This window comes from Falco naumanni, chromosome 1 (genome assembly GCF_017639655.2).
Source record: "Falco naumanni isolate bFalNau1 chromosome 1, bFalNau1.pat, whole genome shotgun sequence".
Classification (NCBI taxonomy): domain Eukaryota; kingdom Metazoa; phylum Chordata; class Aves; order Falconiformes; family Falconidae; genus Falco; species Falco naumanni.
The window spans coordinates 88,374,892-88,395,773 of record NC_054054.1 but is presented as its reverse complement, the minus strand read 5'-3'; the positions used below and the strand labels follow the sequence as shown (position 1 = coordinate 88,395,773).

Sequence of the window (20,882 nt, the reverse complement as noted above, 5' to 3'; positions counted from 1 at the left end):
CACTCGTCACTGGGGCTGCTCTCTGCCATTGGCTACGGAGGCTTGCCCCGCCTCCAGGGGGCAGTACCGCAGGGGCGCTCCCCCTTCCGACCCGTCACCTGCTGCGGCGGGTCCGTTCCGGGTTGGCGGCGGGTGGAGGCCGAGGGCATGAGGCGCGCTCCGATTGGCCAGCTCGCGCCGCCTGTCGCGTCGGGATTGGCCGGGAGCAGGCCTCGGGGGCGTGGCGGAGGTGGCGACGCGTAGGGGGCTGTTAAAGGGCCCGCGGGGCGGCTAGGCGCTGTAGTTGTGCACCATGGCCTACCAGGGCTTCGCGCAGGAGTACCTGGGCATGCCGGCTGTAACGCGGGCCTACACTACCGCCTGCGTGCTCACCACCGCCGCCGTGGTGAGGGCGTGTGGGGTCCCTGCTGGGGGGAGGCTGTGGTGGGGGGGTCAGGGTCCCTGAGGGGGTTGTTGTGGTGGGGGAGCCAGGGGGTTGGCTGAGGGTGGTGGGTGCCTGGCAGTGGGTGGCAGCTGCTCTGCCTGTCTCTCACAGCAGCTGGAGTTCATCACCCCCTTCCAGCTGTACTTCAACCCTGACCTCATCTTCAGGAAGTTCCAGGTGAGGCCTTGGCTGGGCTTTGGGGCCCCTCTTGACCTTTCAAAGCAAGGGGTGGGTTCAGCAGGCTGGGCCCTGGATATCATGCTCCTTAGGGTGGTCAGGGGGTGTCCTTACCAGTATTGCAACCTTCTCTGATTGGCAGGAGCTGGGTCACTGATGTGGTATCCCCTCCTGTCACAGACAACTGGATGGGGATAATTTCTTCCAGCCTTTCCCTGCTGTACACCATCTTGGCATTTCCTTTTTTTTCCCCTTACTCAAAACCTGCCTCTTTTCTGTGACACTGGCCAGCTGATGTCAGGCTGTGTGGGGAGAGCTTTATTCTAGAGAAGTGTGAACAGTGATTTATTTTGGCTGTGACTGCTGAATTGTGGCTGTCTGTCCCTTCCAAAAAAGTAGAAAAATCTTCTTTCCTGCACCTGAAAGGACAATATACTTGGATGTGGCCAATGGAGGGAGGTCCCACATGAAGGTGGTACAGCTGTCTGGTGTCCTGGGGTAGTTCTGAGTGGATGGGAGTATGACTGGGCACAGTGGATAGGGTGATGGGGAGAGACCTGTCTGTCCACCTCCTTTTCTCTCTCCTCTCTCTTCTCTTTCAGATATGGAGGCTGATCACCAACTTCCTCTTTTTTGGGCCCCTGGGATTCAGTTTCTTTTTCAACATGATATTTCTGTATCCTTTGGTCTCAGTGAAGCTCTCTGCTCCCTTTTTGGCTTAGATGCGATTCCCCCATCCCTCTTTCTCCCTAGGCTGACTTGCATTGGTAGCAGTCTAGGGCTGTGGATTCTTCCCTTGGCTCTTTTGGTCTGAATTGAAGCCATTCCCCTGACAACTGTGGCCACCTCTTGCACCTCCATCTCTGCTTGCTGCAAGGCAGCCCCTGCCTAAAGGCTGAAGAAGCTGGCAGCACTGCTGTGGCTCATGCTGGAGAGCAGTACCCATTCCTGGGGTGAGCTCTGGCTGGAGCACAGTGGATGCCTCTTTCTTTTCCTGGGGTCAGTGGTATGAGGTGAAGTTTGCAGTGTTCTGCTCTGGGGCTTGGACATGTGGCTGACAGCTTCCTGTGATGAAATAGCTTGCAGCTGGCTTATTCCCTGTAAAGTCATGCTGTGGGGACACAGGGTGGCCAGCTGTTAATTTCCTATACTGCAACCCCTCCCTTCTCTCCCACTCTCAGGTACAGGTACTGCCGCATGCTAGAAGAAGGCTCCTTCCGTGGAAGGACAGCTGACTTTGTCTTCATGTTCCTCTTTGGAGGGTTTCTCATGACAGTATCCTTTTGAGTTGGTTGAGGTTCTTTGGTGTGTTCTGAGATGGTGTGGATAGTGTGGGGCTTGTCAACTAGCTGTCTATATTCTGGCTGTATTGTGTGGTCTGTAGCAGGTACCTGCCTGCTGAGCAGGACAGCTGGCTTGTGAACCTTTGTGGTTCAGCCTTGTGCCCCAGGCCTGCCAGGCTCACACCCTGAGACTTGGGAGAGCTCTGCTGGGCATGTGGTGGAGGAGCAACTTCTGGCTGTATGGCACAGCTTGTGCTCCTCCTTTCACCCATCCTTGTCTCCTTTGTCTCCTGGTCTGCTCCTTACCCAGTATGCTTAGAGCAGAAACAAAATATAGGAACAGCTGCCTGTACTTGTGTTGGTGTCTGCAGAAGTGCTGATGCAACTGGCAAGGGGATGGGCTGCCTGAGCCCAGGAGAGGACATGTGGCTGCATGCTTGGGAAGCTCAGTCTGAAAGGAAGCCCCTTGTTACGCTCTGTGAGAAACTGTCCAGCTGCAGCAGGGCAACCGTGTCTGAGCTCTGGTGGGTGGCGCGCACTGGAGCGCTGCTATGGCTGGCATGAGGCTGGCTCAGAAAACTGAGCTGCAGCTGACGGGAAGAAGACAGAGCCATAAATACAAGGAGTGGGGTGCCCACATACTGTCTGCTGTCAGCGTGTCAGGCAGCACAAGCCCCTTGCAACCTGTCAGTGGCTGGAGGTACTGTCACACATCATAAGTTCTTTTATTGTAGGAGAAAATAGTCTGATGGGGAGAAATATTTCCTCCCAAGCGCAAAACCTTTTCTCGATATTTTACTGCTGGCTTATGCAGATGGCTTGGAGCACTGCTCCCCCCCACAGACCTCTGTGTGAAGGTGTGTGAACTCTCATGGCTATCAGACATCCTTGGGTGTTTGGCTAGTCAGTGTCTAGGTGCCTGTACTAGTCATGTGCTTGATCGTAGTGACCCTTCTCTGAGGGTCACTTTTGGTGGCCACTTTGTAAAGGTGACTGTATGAGGTTGTAGACAGCAGCTTAAGGAGTGAGCAATCTGTATGTGCCACTCCAGAGTATCTTGTTCTGGGGTGGCAGGGAGGGGGATGTGGTGTACTTGGCGAGGTGGGCAGTGTTGGTATCTCAGCCAGCCCAGGAAAGGTTTGGTGGCACAGGCAATGTCTTGCACACTGTGATCAGCTGCCTGTAGTTCTGGGCTTCCTAGTCACAAGGCACCCTGTGCTGCCTGGAGGTGGTGTACATGGTGGATATGTTTTTCCTTGACTCGGTAGTTCCTAGCTATTTGGACTCTTTGCCAGCCTCTTTTTTCTGGGCCAGGCTTTCACCATCATGCTAGTGTATGTGTGGAGTCGCAGGAACCCTTACATCCGCATGAACTTCTTTGGGCTTCTTAACTTCCAGGCCCCCTTCTTGCCCTGGGTCCTGATGGGATTCTCTCTGCTCCTGGGCAACTCTATCATCATCGACTTACTGGGTAAATAAAAATGGGCAGGTGCTGGGAACAAGGGTGCTTTGTGGCCACAGCATGCTCAATTCTCACAGATGCTACTGGGGCACTTCACCATTTCTTGTTTTCATCTTATTTAAGATGGTGGGTTTCCTAAAGTGAGCTGGCTGGTATTTCTGGGTGGCTGGCCTTGTGCCTGAGCTCTTGCTTGTTACCTGTATTTTGCTGTGCCTTCTCCAGAGGCAGCAGTTGGGTATAGTGAGGTCTGCCCAACACTTGTGCTGTGTCTGGTCTCCTGGGTACCTGGTGCTGCGTTCAGGCTGACAGGTACCCTGCCTGCTGGCACACTGATCACAGCAAACACCCTAATGCTCTGGCACTGCAGCACAGGTGGCTCTGGTGGGAGCTGGGGCATGGGTACACAACTGGGGGATTCTTGGAGCTTCATCCTGCTAAAGCTCCCGGCAGCTCTGGTTCAGCTAGCTAAGGAGTCACAGCTGGGCCTGACCTTGGTGACATCTCCCTCCAGGGATTGCAGTGGGTCACATCTATTATTTCTTGGAGGACGTTTTCCCCAACCAGCCTGGAGGAAAGAAATTGTTATTAACCCCTGGCTTCCTGTAAGTAAAGCTGATTATTTCTGGGCTTTGCTGTATTGCTTCCCAACCTGGGTCACTTTCATAGCACACTAGTCTGTGACACTGTGGTGTGGCCACAGGATGCAATTGCATGCTGGTAGCACCTCAGCTTGACAGTTCATGCCTCTTCTGCAGAAAGTACTGGTACTCTGCACATTATATATGTATGTACACAGGGGCCGTAAAGCAATTGCTGGTACTTAAAGCTTTGCTAGTGGAATTGGAGTGTTCTTAACTGCTTGTGAAAATGCTAGATGCAGGTAGGATTTTTTTCTGATGTATTTCTGTAGTTTAAGAAAGGCTTCATGCCAAGGATCAAAGCTGACCTAGCGGTCAAGGAACCAGGTACTGTCCTGGTTACAGATTAAGCTGAACAAAAGAACAGTTAGTGCTGGTGCAACAGGCAGGTGGCTGTGGCATACAGCCAAGCCCTGTGAAGGGTGAGGATGTTCCTAGGAGGGCTGGGGGTTTTGTCCTCAGGTCGCTTTCCTAACTTGCCTGCCTGCTTGGTGGGATGGGCATGTCCCTTGCCAGGAAGATGGTATTTGACACACCCGAAGAGGATCCCAACTATAACCCTCTCCCTGAGGATCGTGCAGGAAACCAGCCTAGAGATCAAGACCAGAACCAGCAGCAGCATCCACAGTAACACAGGGGACTTCTCCATGTGGCCAGATTCCTTTCTTCCGGCTGGACTTATGCTGTGGCCCAGAGATCCTACTGAAATAACACCAGTTGCCATTCCAATGTGTAATGTTTAACTGTTTGTATGGGTAACCCATCTTCCCCTTCAACCAAGTGGTTCCACAGAGCTTTGCACATAAGAACTGATGAATGCTTACGGAGGTATCCTAGGGACAGGGACTGGAAGTTGTGATGGCTCCTCAGTTACCCCAGTGGGGAGTAAGTTATCAAGTGGGGTGTTCAACCAGTTACTCTTTTTTTTTTTTTTTTTTTTTTTTTTTTTTTTTTTTTTTCCTGCTGTTAATGACTTGCTGTGTGCCAGGTCACTCTTGCCCTCTGTACAAAGACTAATGCTCCTGGCTCTCACTGTTGTGAGGCTTCTTTGTGGGCTTTCAATGAAGTAGTACTCCCACCTACCATGGTAGAATGCAGCTCAGCCTCTTCCTTTCCTCTAAGTCCCCCACCCCTTTTTTTGTTGTTTCCAAAGAGTCTTTACATTAAAGTCTTTATTTTTCAGTTGAGTGTCTGTTTCTGCCAGGGACAGAGGCAGCAATTCACCAGTACTCATCAGAACTTTGTTCAAAACTGACAGGCTGATTGCTTGATCTTTTTTTGGTGGGCAGAGTTAAGTTCAGACTAGCTGCAAGATGTCCTCCCCCTATTCTGTCAGCAGGACTGCAGAGCATGAGAAGGGGAGGGGTGTCTACTTGGAGAAAGGGATGCCTGGGAAAGGACAGGGGACCGAGCTGGACACTTGATCCAGGCAGTGACTGGAAGCAGCACCTGACACTAGTAATAAAGGTTGTCTGCACGTGCAGTGTAATTCCACTTGTTGAATTTTTTAGCTCTGAAACTTCAACTTAGGGGAAAACAAAACAAGTTAGTCCCTACCAAGAACAGCTGTCCTAAATGGATTTGATCGTTCTTACTAATGCAGCACACGTGTGTTTCTACCAGACCTTATAGCCTTTGGAGTAGATCTGTAAACACTGTCTTAGGATAGCTCATTTGGTAATGCTGCTGTCCGCTCTGCTAGACAAGCTTGCAAACTATTAAGAGCAATGTGAGTAACCAGCAACCAATTGATACAGAAGCCTTGTAGCAAAGGAAGATTGAAACACAGCCCCCTCATCCCTGCTGGGGGCTTCCCATGAAAACACCTTTCTTTTTAAGAAAAAATCAGACTTTGTTTGAACACGCTATTTTGCTGCACTTATGTTTCCCTTTAGTAAGAGGCTGAAGGACCTGTACAAGTGATAATCTTGTTCTGGAAGATACAGTGGTACTAAGGGCTAAGCAGCCTCAGATTCAAAAGGTACTTGCTGTGTGCTTTGCTCATGACCTGAAAGTACAGAGCTGGTGTTTCAGTCCCTGGAAGGTTTGTCTTTAAAGTCTGCAGACATTCTGTTTTAAACTGCTTCAGAGATGGGACTCTGAAATGCAAAAGCTGGGTTACATTTTTAGCTGGGGTACTAGATTAACCTAAGGAGCTGTGATTATAGAACAAGAAAGATGCTCCCAGCTGTTCCCTAGTAGTCCTAATACATGAAGAAAGCTGGCTGTAGTTCTCATCTTTCTGGGACTTGCCCCCCCTGGACTGTCCTGTCTTGCTCCTGGCTGCTTGGAGGGGGTAATTCCTACAGCCTCTCTAGAACTTGAGAAGCAAGGGGAGGTACTTGTAAACCTGCTACAGAAACTGCAGTCCTTATGTATCCCTATCTTCTTGTGAACTTTAGGAGTATTGGGTAACCACAAGCTTCACAGCAACTCAAAAATTGCACTACGGGCGCCAGTTTAAGGCTACAGCAATTTCATACCTGTTTTGGTCCAGTTCCCTGAAGAGGCTGCTTGCAGAAGTACCTGACCATAATAGAGAGGCTGAAGTGTTCTCAGGAAAAGTTGGAGTTTTTATGTCTGTGAGGCAAAAATATGTGTTCTACGTGGGAGGCTAAGATGCAGCAGGAGTCCCAGGTTTTGCCTTACTTGCTGAAATAACCTTTCAGCCTCTCTAATAAGGAATAAATGGATAGAGTACCACTCTGGCACAGGCACCTAGGATAAGACTGCAATAATATTATTTCTGAATTGAAAGTTTTTGGTTTCTGCAAACTAACATCTGGAAAAAGTTCCCTCCCACCCAGGAACCAGAAGTGGCTCTGCTATTACTCAAGTCTAAACACGATAAACTAAGGTTGGAAAGTGATTTTTTTGACTGTGCTAGCAGTGTGGGTGGATCAGCAAGGATCATAAAACCTACTGGCTTTATCATAAAGCTCTGAACATAACTGTCAGGCTGCCATCAAAATCTGCCCTGCTTGCAATACTCATCAGTTCTGGCAGTGAATAGCAGGAACTCCATCAAAGAGATAGCGTACCTCAACAGCAAGGTAGACTTTTTAATTAGCTTTTTTCTAAGCAAGTTTGAATTTTTTTTAATCTCACTTCAATGGATTTTATGTTTTTAAACTCCCCAGGGAAAGATAGGTTGTTTCTAGGGTTGCAAAATATCGACACTGCAGTGCTAATGCACTTTGCTTTGGATGCTCTGTGCACTGTAACTGGAAGCTATGTGTGCTGTCAATGACTGCAGCAAAGCCACTCACTGAAAGGAAGCTGCAGTTTCAGCAATTGCAGACTTCAACTTCTGTACCAGTTCAGAAATTTTTGTTTTCTAGGTGCAGCCTCCACTGAAAAAAGGGTTTACCATGCACTAGGTTGACATCTGACAACAATGAATGTTAAGCTTGTGACTTCAGTTAAACTGTTCTACCCTACCCTTGTCAAGTAAGCCAGCTGAACACCTCACAGAGTTCATTAGACTGTACTAAGTGTGGTAACAGTCCAGTCTTTTAGAGTTGTTTGCTTCAAGTTTTCAGTCTTATTCTTACCTTCCACTGCAGCAAAAGGTTTTGGGCTGTTTTAGCTGTTGAAGTAAAGCACTTACTTTCTATCATGCTTCAGGAAAACTGAATCCACATGAGTGTTCAGCATTATACCCCAAAGCATTAATATTAGGCCCCAGGACTGCTGTTACCAGAATAGCATGAAAAGCAGCAAGATTCACTATTCATTCAAACATACTGAATTCAGCCTAAGTAGTATGCATTCCTTTTATTTAAAAAGTTGTCCTAATAGTGCATGTTGCACCTATACAAAAGAATCTTTACACTGTCCACACACAGGTATATAAGGGCTCCAGCAGCTGCCACAGGTCTTAGCTAGATCATGTGCTAATGCAGCATTCTCGGTACGTGGCATTTAGGTGGAGGGGGTGGGGGCAGAAGTCAGCAGTACTGGAAACTCTTGGCAAGTGGAATGTGTGTCCCCTTCAGGGACAGAAAGACCCCTGCCAATCCTAGATCCATTTGGGGAGAGGAGTAGGGATAAAGTCTGTAGGAAGAGCACCAGTGTCACAACAGGAAGATTACCAGGCTGGAGCAGTATTGGCCAAACGTCTCATGCGCCTAGGAGAGAGAGAAAGAGGTACAGTAAGTGCTGTGTTAGTAAGACTTCACATGACTAAAACCAACACTCTTGGGGAGGCTGCCACAGCTTTGTGAATGCTGCAGACAGGTTTATTGCCTAGAGAGACTTCCTTGGTCACCTGAGAGTGCCCCTGTTGATAAGGCTGCGACAATATTTTCAGTAACAGCTTTTAGGGTACTTTTGCTCATTAACTTGGATTGAACTGCTACTGATTGATCGCTACTGAAAACAATTCAGCCATCCGTAGCTGGGAAGCAAAATAATTACAAAACTGTTAATCAGCAGTAGAAAAACAAAATCCTGGGAAAGAGCTAAGCCAGCATATTTACTGTTCCCACAATGTATCTTTTGGAGAGATTCTAGCAGTTAATTTTTATCTGCCAGGAGCAATTTCACCAAGTAGGAGCAAGTGCTCTTGACTGCTTGTCAAACATCACTTAGCAGGTCTCTGGTGGGCAGAGCTCCTCCTGGAATCACAACAGTGCTCCCATGCTGGCAAACAGGTTGCATCAGTCAGGCTGGAGCTGGGAGCTTGCCCATTCCTACATCAAACAGCATTTTGCCCTACATAAAAGGAAGCCTTGTGGCAGGATTCTAGGTAGCATGACAGTGCATGAAACTCCAGTATTTTTGACGAATGCCTTCCTATAGAAACAAACACCCCTACCCAAGCAGAGAGCCCAGGGAAAGGAAGAAATTAAAAAAAAAAAAAAAACCAATAGGAAACTGCTTCAAGCAGGAGATGGTTCAAGTAGAGATTTAAGTATTTATGGAGCAAGGTGATAACAGTTTAATATCCTGAAGCTAAAGGGATATGAGTTTCTGTTGCAGTGTGCAAGCCTTAAATCCCACCAGCTGGCTCTCAGTAGAGCAAGACAAACATCAAAGCTTTTAACTTCTCTCTTAGATACAGGCCAGAAGCAGAACTGTCTGAATGAGTGGCAGCACCTTGTATTTCTGTCCTGGTCTCTGATCTTCTTCTCCATCTCGGCATCTGTGAGGGTTTCCAGAAGAGGGCACCACTGGTCAGCATCCCCGGTGTTGCGGATAGCAATTTCCACAGTCGGCAAAGGATTCTCGCTGCATGGCAGGGCAGAAGGCAAAGCAACATCCATCAGTGGTCCCAGAGCACTTCTCTGGGTTACCAGTCCAGATACAAGACACAAGGACAACAGAGCATCATTTACCATGTTTCAGGCTCAAGCATTCATTCTTAGCCCTGCTTAGTACAGCCTAGTTCCCAGAAGCGTGCCAGGGGCTTATGGTTACAATCTTGTGGAGCCTGAAGTTCCTGGGAGACCAACTACTACCATCTCCTTTCACCACCAGAGAGGGGTTTGTCAAAGCAGCTGTGGCTGACGCAGTTCTGTCCCACAAAGGCCATTACGTAACTGGCTGACAGCATTCAAACCCAGTAAGCACAGGCCAAGTTCTTACCCGTTTATTAGTGCTGGGAGCTCTTCTCCCACGGCAGCAGCTGAGCAGGGCCTGCTAACAGCACTCTTTGTCTAGCTTTGTCATTCTGCAATTCTGACTTCCTAGTTGTAGTTTGCCTAGCACACCTCTGACAGCTCTTCCTTGGCAAAAGTCTGGCTTTCTGGGAGCCTGATAGTGGAAAAAGCGTAATTCTCCCAATTGCCATGGAAAGGGTAGTCTTTTAGGACCTGCTGTTGCAACCAGAAGCTGCAGCTACTCTCTGCACAAGCAATGAAACACCAGGCTCTGTCCCAGATCACAGGATTTGTTCCTCAGAGATCCCTCTGCCCTGACCAGCTGTATTAACACATGCACAGAAATATTTACTGCTTCACTAGCCACTATTCAGTAAAAGTCAACAGGAACTGACCAGGAGCTGCTTCCCAAATATTGACAGTGGAGTCAGAAGCCCAGCATAAATACAGAGGAGCCTCGGAATGTAAATATTTGCTTTGAATTCTAGGAAGGGGCTCAGCCTGAGCTGCACGACGTGTGTGTATTGGAGAAACCCCTCAGCAGGTGTGCGCACACATCCAGCCCCCTCCCCAGGGACATGCCTCTGTGCACAGGATTTCAGCACTCATGGGCAGCCCTCTCATTCCCCCAGGAAGGAACTCAAATGCTAAATTGCCATAGAAACAGCAAATGTCTGCATCAGAGCTATTAATCTAGAATAACAATTCTTCAAAGTAATGCTACAATGAAAAATTAATCCACAGCCTTTGTTATCTGATCCTAGGAGAAAGCTTTAGTCAATCTACCTCCAGTACTGCTGACATCCACGAAGCAACACTCAAAACCAGGAATTTCATCTTAGCCCCGGACTGTTACACATTCCAGGCCAAATGCTAGATCTTAACTGCCTTTTTTGACTTGATAGCATAGTCTCTACCTCATTTACTATGCTTAACACTGATCACTCACTAGAATTAAACGGAGGTTGGAAAGCTGGCCTCATGCACATAACTTAATTGCAAGCCAACTCAGATACTATGTTTCTTTAGAAACGAATCAAGAGAGAAACTGAAAAATATCCTCCCTTCTTTCCCAACCTCCAAAGACAGCTCCTCCTCCCCTGTTATTTTCTGGTGAAGAGGACAGTGCTGCTGGCAGAATGATTGAAATCTGTAGGATTCCCAGTAGAGCAAGACACTCCCTCAGCCAGGGTCCAGGCCACTGGCAGCAGTGTCACTAGCATGCCAACAGGGCAGGGAAACATCATCTTTTGGAAAAGGTGACTCCTCTGGCATGTAGCTTTGGTCTGTGAGAGAACCTCATTTGGGTCTCAAAGGCAAAACTCTGGCTATAAAGTGCTGTGTGCTGCCCCTAGAAACACTCAGTACTGAGGTGGGAATCATCACAGCACACCATCCCCCTGAAAATCCCATAAGCATCAGTCACCTGTCTGCTTCCAGTCTTGCCCTGTCCATTCGGCTTTCAGGCTCTCCTTGTTTTGCACAGAGTGGGCCAGCTGAAGAACTGCCCTGGCTTTCATCAGCTAAAAGACAGTTTCACCTCTCCCTCTGATGATTAAGAGGCACATGATTTCTCATCCCCCTCAGTCCCTTGAGATATTAAGGTTCTTTTGATGTGTCTAAAGCAGACCCTTTCCTTACATCAGTGGAATGATTTTGGAGCAACCACTGCTCCTGTGGTTTGGGAATTCAGGAACTAACCAGCCACAGAACCCAAATATCATTAATCACTCTAAGGTTTCAAAATTACCGCTTTGCTGGAAGAAAAAAGGGAAGAGGAGGACTTGTTTGTACTATGACACAAAACAAGATTTAAATTAGGTGTGTTTTCCTCCCTGAACAGCTCATGTCTACACACTTTGTTCTGTTTGGGTTCCTTTGCTAGTTTTTTATTCTCCCCCTTGCAATATCACCACAGTCTAAAGAAGGTCTGAAATCCACCTGTTTGAACTACCCCTAAAAGGAAGCACTTTTTAATAACCACAGCCAGATATATGTTTTCAGAGATAATAGCATGAAGTCGGCATTAATATGATATATGAGAGAGCCTGGGCAGCACTAACTAAAATTTTACTTGCTTTAAGTTACAGATACTGATAGTAAGCAAGGACAGAAATTACCTCCCCCTCGCAGCAGTTAATGCGTACACAGATTAATTTCTTAACTCTGGTATCTGCAATACATGGAGAAGCTTAAGAAGGAGGGAGAACATTTACTGTCCACTAAATGTGGACAATGCCTGCCTCTAATGCAGCAGGTGACAAGAGTTAGGAACAAATGCCCTGTGGGTTGGGAGGCAGTATGCTAAAAAATTGTCAAATTAAATTAACTGGGAAGGTAAATAAAATAGTGAATAGAAAAAAGAGGGTTTCCTGGCCAGCATGGTGTGAACAGGGTCACCTCTATACTTCAGAAAGGATACGAAGAATAAAGCTCAAACTGCTGGGAATGCTCAGGCAACAAGGAATCCTACTATACCTTACGGAAATGAACTTGCTCCCAGCCATAGCTAGCTTAAACTATAGACTAAAGTCAACTTCACACTGACTCTGAGGACTGCTCTACCAGCAGGGACACTTTCACTTTCTGCTACTGCAGGCTATAACACAGTGCTAGCTCACTTCTGTCATAGTTGTAATACACTCTGCAGCAGGGAAGAAGAGGCAGTACTACAGGTACCACATTCCCATGTACTACCCTCCAAGTTCCCATCATTTCTCAGGAACACATGCCACTGTTCTGTTGTTACAGTTGGATGTGGTCCCATGCTGGATCAGCAAGTATCAGTCAGCCATCATGGATGGAAAGGCAGAAGTCACCTCCCCACCTCTGCGAGAAGAAAGAAGGGGCATCATCAGGATGGACACACAATCTAACAGTTTCAGCAGAAGAGTTTAATTCTTATATTGTAAAGGGTCCCTTTCCATTTTCTAGTATTAACAACGCTGGAGATCATTTTAGAACCAAGTAGTTACTGTGGAAGATTTTCAGGATAAAAATAATCTCCAGAGGAAGTGGAGTGAGACTAGTGGAAGAGCAACTACTGCAAAGCAGATCAGTGCCTGTTTTCCACAGAAGGCTGGCCATACAGAAAACCTTCAGACTGAGGAGGAGGAAGGAGCAGAGCTCACAGCAGCAGCCAGCTGCCCCACAGCCTCCAGCTCCTCCTTACATCCACACCAGCTACTCATTGCCCTCTCCCTGAGGCAGAACAGGGTTGGTCATCTTTCCCTTTGCTGACTAGGCAAGTAATCCTGCTTCCTTGAACTGACCTCTACAAAAATGTTGTCAACAGTACTGTTTCCTCACCTCTGCAAATACATCATTTGTTGAACTCTTAAACTTCCTCAACTGCCACCATGACCCCAAGGTCAAGAAACCTCACAACGCATATATTAAGGGATACTTACAGCCTGCAGACTCAGCAATATGCTGAGGATAACATCAGTACAGTAACTCACCACAGAACACTACACAGCACAACTGGAAACGATTATCATCAGGAGACAAGTTCCAAAGCTGAGTAATCAAACCTGACACTGCTGCATACCAGCTGTGAGAAGGGCCTATGATCAAGCCAACTTTAACATCAGCCAGAGTAAGAGAGCTACAGTTTCAATCAGTCTTGGTTCAACGCACTGAAGGTTCAGAGGGTGGATGGCTCAAGTCAGGCAAAGCCAACAAAACAATGTATCCAGGGCTCGTTATTACCATACATCAGAAGAGGGAAACACAAGGTATTCAGTCACTGTTAATTACAACAGCCTTTCATTCCACAGCTGACATTTCATCAATATTTGGTCCTGAAGTGTTATTACATCCAACAGGAAATGATACCTGAGCATGAGCACAAAAAAATCTTAAGGACAGAACAGGTGCAAGCCAGAAGGACTGACTTAAAATGAAACTTTCTGCATCAGGTCAGCTGTTCTAAAATTCATTGATGCAAACACCCATGAAGTACAAACACACACCCACAGCCATACCAGGAAGACGACAGTTCTGTACCTGAAGGCGTATGTCTTCTGATGCCAACTCAGTTGTCCCCGGATGCTGTAGGCAATAGTAGTGACAAACTCCCCACCCAGGCCAAGCTCTGAGCACAGCTTCAAGGCAAACTTCTCAGGTGAATTCTCCTTCTCTGACATGTCCCACTCAAACTGGTCTACAAGGGAGATGTTCCCTACGTGGATATTTAGCTGGAGACAAGGGAAGAAACAGGTCATTTGTTTCCATTATCACAATAGTTCGTCAAAGGTAATTTAACTGAGGAGGCAGAGGCTGGAGGAGCAGAGCAGTAACTCCTAGGTCATCGCATCCACAAAGCTCCTTAACTGAATTCTTAATTCCAGTAGCATGAAGACAACTCAGATTTGCTCACCAAGGTTCAGTTCCTCCAAAAGAACACAGCAATGCTTTAACTGAACTATTTTATCATCTCAGGGGCTGGCACATAATTGTTTAATAATCGGCCACCTTGGTTCTGTTCTCAATACAAAGGACAAAATGCAGTCTGGACACAGGACTGGAATTAAGAGCTCCTTTGCTCCGAGGGAAGCCTCTGTTCTCTTACGCCCCCGTAACATAATCAGAGAAACCCAAATGGTTCAGCTCTCATTCTGTTGCATTCCTGTATTACCTTAATAATAACTCGTTGGTCTGACTGATCTTCGAGAATACTGTCAGTTGGGTACGACTCAATCTGTTGTCGGATGGCAGAGGCAATAGCAGGGACAAAGGTCAGAGGATTCAAATCCAGGTCATCACAAAGAATCTCAGAGAACATTTCTGGGGTCATTAGCTTTTCTGATACAGAACAAGAATGAACAGACACTGTTAACTTTCTCAGAAATCAATGCCTGCCATTCCAGAACACACAAAATTAATCTCATAGTGTGACAAAGGGGATCCCAAACACATCACGATTTGCTTATAAAAGGGTAAAAGGGTGTTTTTTATCAGGTTTGTAAGGATGTGTGTACTGACACAGGGACTTACGGCCTTCTTGATTTGCTCCATGGAGACAATGTAGCTATGGTCCAATATAATCCACATACATAAAGAAGCCACACATATTAACTGTTTTGTATTCAGGGTACTTCAGCTAACAGAATACCAACAGACTAAGCTGACAAACTGGGTCAGGAGGACATGCCTATTAAAACTCTTCAGCACATGTGTCCAGGAATGACTGCAGCCCATGAAAGTGGCAGAGCATTCGCTAAGAGACACAAGAGCTGAACACAGTCCAAAGTAGGACAGCTTTAAAGCTCTGCATATACGGAGCAAGGACATGGACATTCATGCTTGTTCCCTCTTCATATTTGGTGATGGATACAACCATAGCTCTTCAGCCTCAGGAAACTCTCCTTCCTACATACCATTCATGTTCCACGTAAACGCATCTCTGAGTTTCTGCCCATCAATTTCCATATCAAGCCTGATTGGAACCAGAACCTCCGGCTGGGATGCATTCTCATGGATCACTGCTGGGTCATGGTCATCAAAGCTAATACGAAGAGCAACAACACAGTATATGCAACTAGCACATGCCGCATCTGGCATCCACAGAGGGAAGGCAGTGATTGCTGGAAGCAATCCCCACACTCCAACTCCCCAATTAGTCTTTAGACAAGACTCCTCAACACAAGCTTCCAGGGCTATGGCAACCGATACCCATTTATCACCTTTTATTACATCTATCATAATACATTCCTGCAAATACAACAAGGAAGTTTCCCAGGATTATGTTTATCTTTGCTTCCTCAACTTTTGTAATGGAAAATAAAAGTCGTGAGCCACAGCAGCATTTTCCATTGAATACATTAGATCAAAGTTACTGGAATATGTCAGTGAGACGCAGCCTGCCCTTCAGAGGCTCTGAAGGCTCCTCAAATGACAACTGCTTAGCAAAGCAGCAGAAAGTAGAAAGATTTCATCAGGAAAAGAATTAACCGGTTTTCTGACAATAGGAAAGCCTTCACTAAGCCATGGCTGGCTGCTGTAAGGAAGAACCTCAAGACATACAGTTTAACAAAGAACCTCCAAGTTAGCAACCTGTAGGTCTTTTGTCAAGAGATGAATCACAACATTATAGTAACTCATGAGCACTACCCCAGCAGCATGTCATTTTAGTAACTGTTTCCACTTTTCAGAAGCAGGAAGCTGCCTTACCACAGAGGGAATGTCCTCTTCTTATCCCTGCCCATGCGATTTCTGTTAATCGTTGTTGAGCATGGCACTGCATCCAGGTGATGAGAACTGTTGGGCAGGGTTGGCACCCACTGGTTGTTTCTCTTTGCCTTCTGTTCTCTGAAGAAGGAAACTATGTTAAACTGCAGGCCCTGAGCACCGCTGCTGCTACTTAAGGAACGGTGTAATTTTAAACTTTAAAGTCCTATTATGAGTTCCTGCTATTTTATTCTGGAAGCCTCAACAATATTGCTCCACTGAGAACCCATGTTCCACACTAGCCTCTGGGAAGCCCATTCTCCAGCTCACAGTTTTTCATCAGATATTAATCCAGGTGCACCATTATAAATACTAGGTTCGTATTTGGGTTTTCTGTCTGTACTTTATAAAAAGGACTGCTGAGAAATGCAAGGTCTCCAGAAGGCAGTACGTGCAGAGTGTGTTCTGCAAAACATCTGTTACAGCTGGAACACAGTAACTGCAAAGAGAGCTGTGTCATCAAACACTTTTATTTTTTTCTTCCTGTTGTATGTGGGCAGTAACCCAACCCTTACATTTTGGAGATCTTCATTTGCCCAACACTGCAAATAATTGTTAGCACAGACTGGCAAGCACCCTGCTGCACAACAGCCTGGGCTTATGCAATTTCCTGCGACTCCTGCCCAAGCTGACATCTTCCAAACAGCTCCGTTCTGATCTTGGCCCTCACCAATGCTGATTACCTGAGGTAGGTAGGAGGTTCTGTGCTGATAGACACTGCCTTATACTTCTCATCATTTCCATCCAAGATCTCTTCCACTTCAGAGGCCTTTAACAGCGTCACGCTAGTGGCTAATGTTGTATAGCCATGATCTATTACCAGGAAAGATGCCAATAATTAACAAGGAAAAGCACTCCATCACAGTGTAGCATTAACAGGCTGCATAGTGAAAAGCCCTCCCTGATGCTGCAGGAAGAACTAAAATAGGTTACCGGGTGGTATGAGTGTGTGCCCCAAGAGTGCTTTGGGCTTCATTTATCTTCTCCTAGCCATTTAATTTTTGAGCAAGGTTTTGACATATGGCATTTTGTACACGAGATAAATACAGATGACAAAACATTCCACTGCTATTTCTGAGTTGTCAGAGGCCTCCACTCTCTCTGATGTTCTACTACTGGGGTAGATTACTTGCGCTGAAGTGATCAGAAGCCCAGCCACAGTGCCAGGCACTAAAGAAATATAATTGAGGTTTGACACCCATCTAAACAGCAGGAATAAATGTGACTTTCTTGAGAGCAGGGGTGGAACGTCTTAGTTAACATATGGCAATCTCCACCAGAAAGCGTAGAGAAGAAATACAATTCAATGTACAAAAGCAGTATGACACCTTGGAAAGGCTGCACAGTAACAGAGCCAAGAATCGCAAAAGGCACCGGTATCTCTTTACCTTGTATAGCTATCCTGTTCATACTCTATTAAAATAAACATCTTTCATTTCGTCCAAGAGTCAAGACACAGGGAGGGTTAGAATTGCATAAGCTTCCCTCAGGTACTACCAATGGATGAAGCTCATTTTTCCAGGGTACAACTTATTTATAGACCCTGGCCATTTCTGTTATGAAATTTACTCAAGATGGAAAGGAACACTACCAAAAAAATGTTCAGAAAAAGGGTCCTTACACACTCATAATTATTAGTTAAATTTTAAATCTAACATGCTTTTACTTAAGGAGAGAGAGAGCAAAACGATTCTTTCCACTCTGAGCTGCCCTTTGCAATCACATGGTTTAGCTCTGCATACCTACATCTGCCAAAATTATAGAATTGTTTAGGTTGGAAAAGACCTTTTAAGATCATTGAGTCCAAGTGTTAACCCAGCACTGCCAAGTCCACCACTAAACCATGTCCCTAAGCGCCACATCTACACGTCTTTTAAATAGCTCCAGGATGATGAGTCAAGCACTTCCCTGAGCAACCTGGTTCAGTGCTTGACAACCCTTTCAGTGAAGAAATTTTTCCTAATAGGATATAAAATCTCTTCCACAGCCTTCTGGGAGGAAAAGCCCAGAAAAGAACAGATCCTCAGTGGACTCAAAGGTTGGAAACAGACAGGCAATGATCAACAGAAAGGCTGTTAAGACGGGGGAAAAGGGAGAAACATCAGAACAGCTCTTGCTGAATTACAGAGACCATCTGCTTTTGAGAGTCCTGCAAAGGTTCTCAGAAAGAAGAGTTCAGGCATGGGATCAGGATGCACAATTACAGCAATCACAAGGAGAGATCAGAGGAAGAGGACTAGACATTAATATATAGTGGAATAGCACCAAAGGTCACAGTGGAGATTCTTCCTCTAGCACAGCTAAGAATAGCATGCAGATAAGACTTACATCTTCTGGGACTGTGAGACCGCTGATTTTCTGTTGGGGGAAAAAAAAAAAAAAGAAAGAAAAGAAAAGAAAGCAACAGGTCAGCAGGATACTTGGAGGAAGGAGACATTATGTCCAGAATGAACCATTTATTTTTATTATGCTTTAGTCTAAAGAGTGTACCACAAGTCATACTGCCAAGAAATTCAACTGCTTGTTATTAGACTTCCACCAAAAATGACACAGAGGCAGCTACATTCTCACTGTGGCAGTCACATCAGCAGTGACACACCACAACAAATTCTGGCAGCCATAAACATTCAGTCTCTGCAAGAAACAAAGTTAAGCAAAGATGCACATTTTCAACCGGGCATCCTTGCAACATTCCCACCCATTTGACAAGAGAGATGAAGATGCCCCTTTGTCTATAAACATCTCTTTGGAAATACAGTATTGATTTTGAAATGTGGCTTTTGCTTTGTGATGAATGCAGCCAACCCCAGACCAGTTGGTATTTGTTGCCAGGCTGAAGCAGAAGCTACCAGCGCCACCACTGCAGAGTGCTCCATCACTGGGGCAATCTGAAGTGATTTGCACAGCCCTCAAGGTGTACAAGCTTCAAAATCACCCCAAGTTTTGAAGGCAAAATTTCAGATTTCAGATAAACATTACTGAAAATGTTTACTCATCTTCTCACCATGTGAAGAGGCTACTATCTTCTTCCTTTCTTCTACTGTGGCTAGTCGTCTCCAGAGTGAAGGATATCTCTTGTACAGGGAACCCCGAAACATACGCAAGTAATTTCCCACCTACAAGAAGAAAAGCGGAGATGTGGCCTGGTATTGCAGTACAGCCTGGTATTCCATTTAAGAGATTTTTCGCAGAAGCTGAAACAAATTCAGCTCTTTGTAATGGTAAGAGGGACCTCCTGAAAGGACTTTTTTGGGGTTTTTTTGTGACAGACTGACTGCTCTGGGTTTGGCGTCATATAGCATTGTAATTTTTCTAGCAACAAGAAAACAAAATTTTTATCAGCACTTACATCACTAGTTGATACAAAAAAACTCCCATCTGTTGACAATAATCAGTTTAATAGGAAAAAACTCCATTCACTTTCACACCTTTTTGGACCACTTAACCTTTCTTTACTTCAATTTCTGTTTCAGTACACAATGATCAGTAGGAATTAAACCAAACCAGATAGCCCAGCTCTCCAACAGTTACCATTTTTACTTTGAACCTCTGTGCCCTCCAGACATTGCTTGAATACAGCAAATGCCTAAAGACTTGTACTTTTTAAAACCTTTGAACATGTAAAAATATGACTGCTGCCAATAATTGCTCTTTTGAATTTACTCACCATCTGTAAAGCAGTTCTGTTCTTCCTGACACAAGATCCACACCTGTGCCACAGCAGGACTTGCTGACCAACAGATCTACTTCTAGATTGTAAAATCAAATTTTTAGACTGCTGGTACACTGGCAGACTGCCACAAAATAAGGTCTTTATTCCTTGTTTGACAAGACTCATTTTAATCTTAACACCTATTTTCAGGTAATTTTTAATCATATCCTCTGCTCTACAGTGCTCGTCGACAGAAATGAATGGTAGATAAAAAAAGCAACCCTTTTTCCCCTTCCACGCGTCTGGTATGGCCATCTCGCAGACTGCAGTTACAGTTCTTCTTTCAAACTTTACACTTCACATGAGACAGTGAGAAGCCTTTAGTCCCTGCTCACCCTACAGAGCTGGCAATTTAATTTATCCAATATTCCCTTTTCTGCATTGAGCTGGGGGCTACAGTGTGGGGTTTTTTTTCCTGTTTCCACTGCGATCGTTTCCCCGGTGCTGAAGCACCAATGTTTCTTGCTTCAGTACTGCTCCTCTTCGGGGGGCAGCGACTCCTCTTCAGGGGGGCAGTGCAGCCCCTCAGCACGAGTAACTAAAGGGCCCGCACAGGCACGGGGTGCAGAAGCGCTGCCCGCCGGTGCTGCTGGCACGGCTGGGCTGCACCGGGCCGGCGGAGCTGCGCTGGCCGGTGCCGGTGGTGCTGCGCAGCACAAAGGCCCAGGCGTGGGCTTAAGTACCTGTCCGCGCGTGAAACAACCCCGGCCTCGGACAGCGCAGCCGCGGTGCCACAAACCGCATGCAGTGTCCGGGCGCGGGGCCGGGCTCTGGCGTGTCTTCGCCAGCCACCCAGACCGGCAGCGCTGGGCCCGGCACGGCCGGGCCCCGGCCAGCGCCCACCGCCGGCCCCCACGCGGAGCCCGGGCCCCGCCGCCCCGCAGCGCCCCGCCGGCGGGGGGCTGAGTGAGCCCGCAGGGGCTGGAAGGCCGCTCTCTCCCCACGGCCGGGACCCCGGTGCCCCCCTGCGGGGCTGCCCTCAGCTCGCGCCCCGCCGAGAGCTCGCCTCCGCCCGGCCCGGCGCCCCGCAGCCGCCCCCGGGCCCGCTTCCCGCCCGGGCCGTTGTGCGAGGGGGCCGCACCTCAGAGCCGATCATGTAGAACTCGCCGTCCTCCTCCAGCTGGAACTTGACGGGCTTCTGCCCGAAGGTCTTGCTCAGCGCCATCATCATCATCGTGGCGGCTGGAGAGGGGCGGTGGCAGCGCCCGGCGTCCAGAGGGAGGGCCTGGGGCGCCGGTGGCAGCGGCGACGAGAGCAGCAACGACGGGCGGCGCCGCGGCCTACTCCAGCCGTCGCTCCGCGCATGCGCGGCACACCCCGCCCTGCTGGCTGCGGGAGGGCTCCGCTAGCGG

The 20,882-nt window shown here is 47.1% G+C and overlaps 2 protein-coding genes across 11 annotated transcripts; one reads left to right on the top strand and one right to left on the bottom strand.

Moving 5' to 3' along the window:
- Window positions 1-239: 239 nt before the first annotated feature.
- Window positions 240-13,055, top strand: DERL3 (derlin 3). Of its 9 annotated transcripts, none has more exons than XM_040603901.1 (7): window positions 240-385; window positions 539-601; window positions 1,204-1,277; window positions 1,783-1,876; window positions 3,160-3,355; window positions 3,858-3,948; window positions 12,339-13,055. In XM_040603901.1, the coding sequence occupies exons 1-7, from the start codon at window positions 293-295 to the stop codon at window positions 12,556-12,558; spliced, it is 831 nt and encodes a 276-aa protein (XP_040459835.1). In that variant the 5' UTR covers window positions 240-292; the 3' UTR covers window positions 12,559-13,055. The 9 variants fall into 9 exon arrangements, with proteins under 9 accessions (XP_040459835.1, XP_040459825.1, XP_040459890.1 ...); XM_040603891.1 differs by having other exon boundaries at window positions 241-385; window positions 536-601; XM_040603956.1 differs by lacking the exon at window positions 12,339-13,055 and adding an exon at window positions 4,447-4,560 and having other exon boundaries at window positions 244-385; window positions 536-601.
- SMARCB1 (SWI/SNF related, matrix associated, actin dependent regulator of chromatin, subfamily b, member 1) lies at window positions 7,747-20,829 on the bottom strand. Of its 2 annotated transcripts, XM_040603868.1 has the most exons (10): window positions 20,612-20,828; window positions 18,823-18,934; window positions 18,147-18,176; window positions 16,502-16,631; window positions 15,762-15,899; window positions 14,969-15,096; window positions 14,227-14,393; window positions 13,596-13,786; window positions 9,085-9,216; window positions 7,747-8,114 (listed from the first exon to the last, which is right to left on the bottom strand). In XM_040603868.1, exons 1-10 carry the CDS (start codon window positions 20,702-20,704, stop codon window positions 8,075-8,077), a joined length of 1,161 nt encoding a protein of 386 aa, XP_040459802.1. In that variant the 5' UTR covers window positions 20,705-20,828; the 3' UTR covers window positions 7,747-8,074. The 2 variants fall into 2 exon arrangements, with proteins under 2 accessions (XP_040459802.1, XP_040459811.1); XM_040603877.1 differs by lacking the exon at window positions 18,147-18,176 and having other exon boundaries at window positions 20,612-20,829.
- Between the last annotated feature and the right edge of the window lie 53 nt (window positions 20,830-20,882).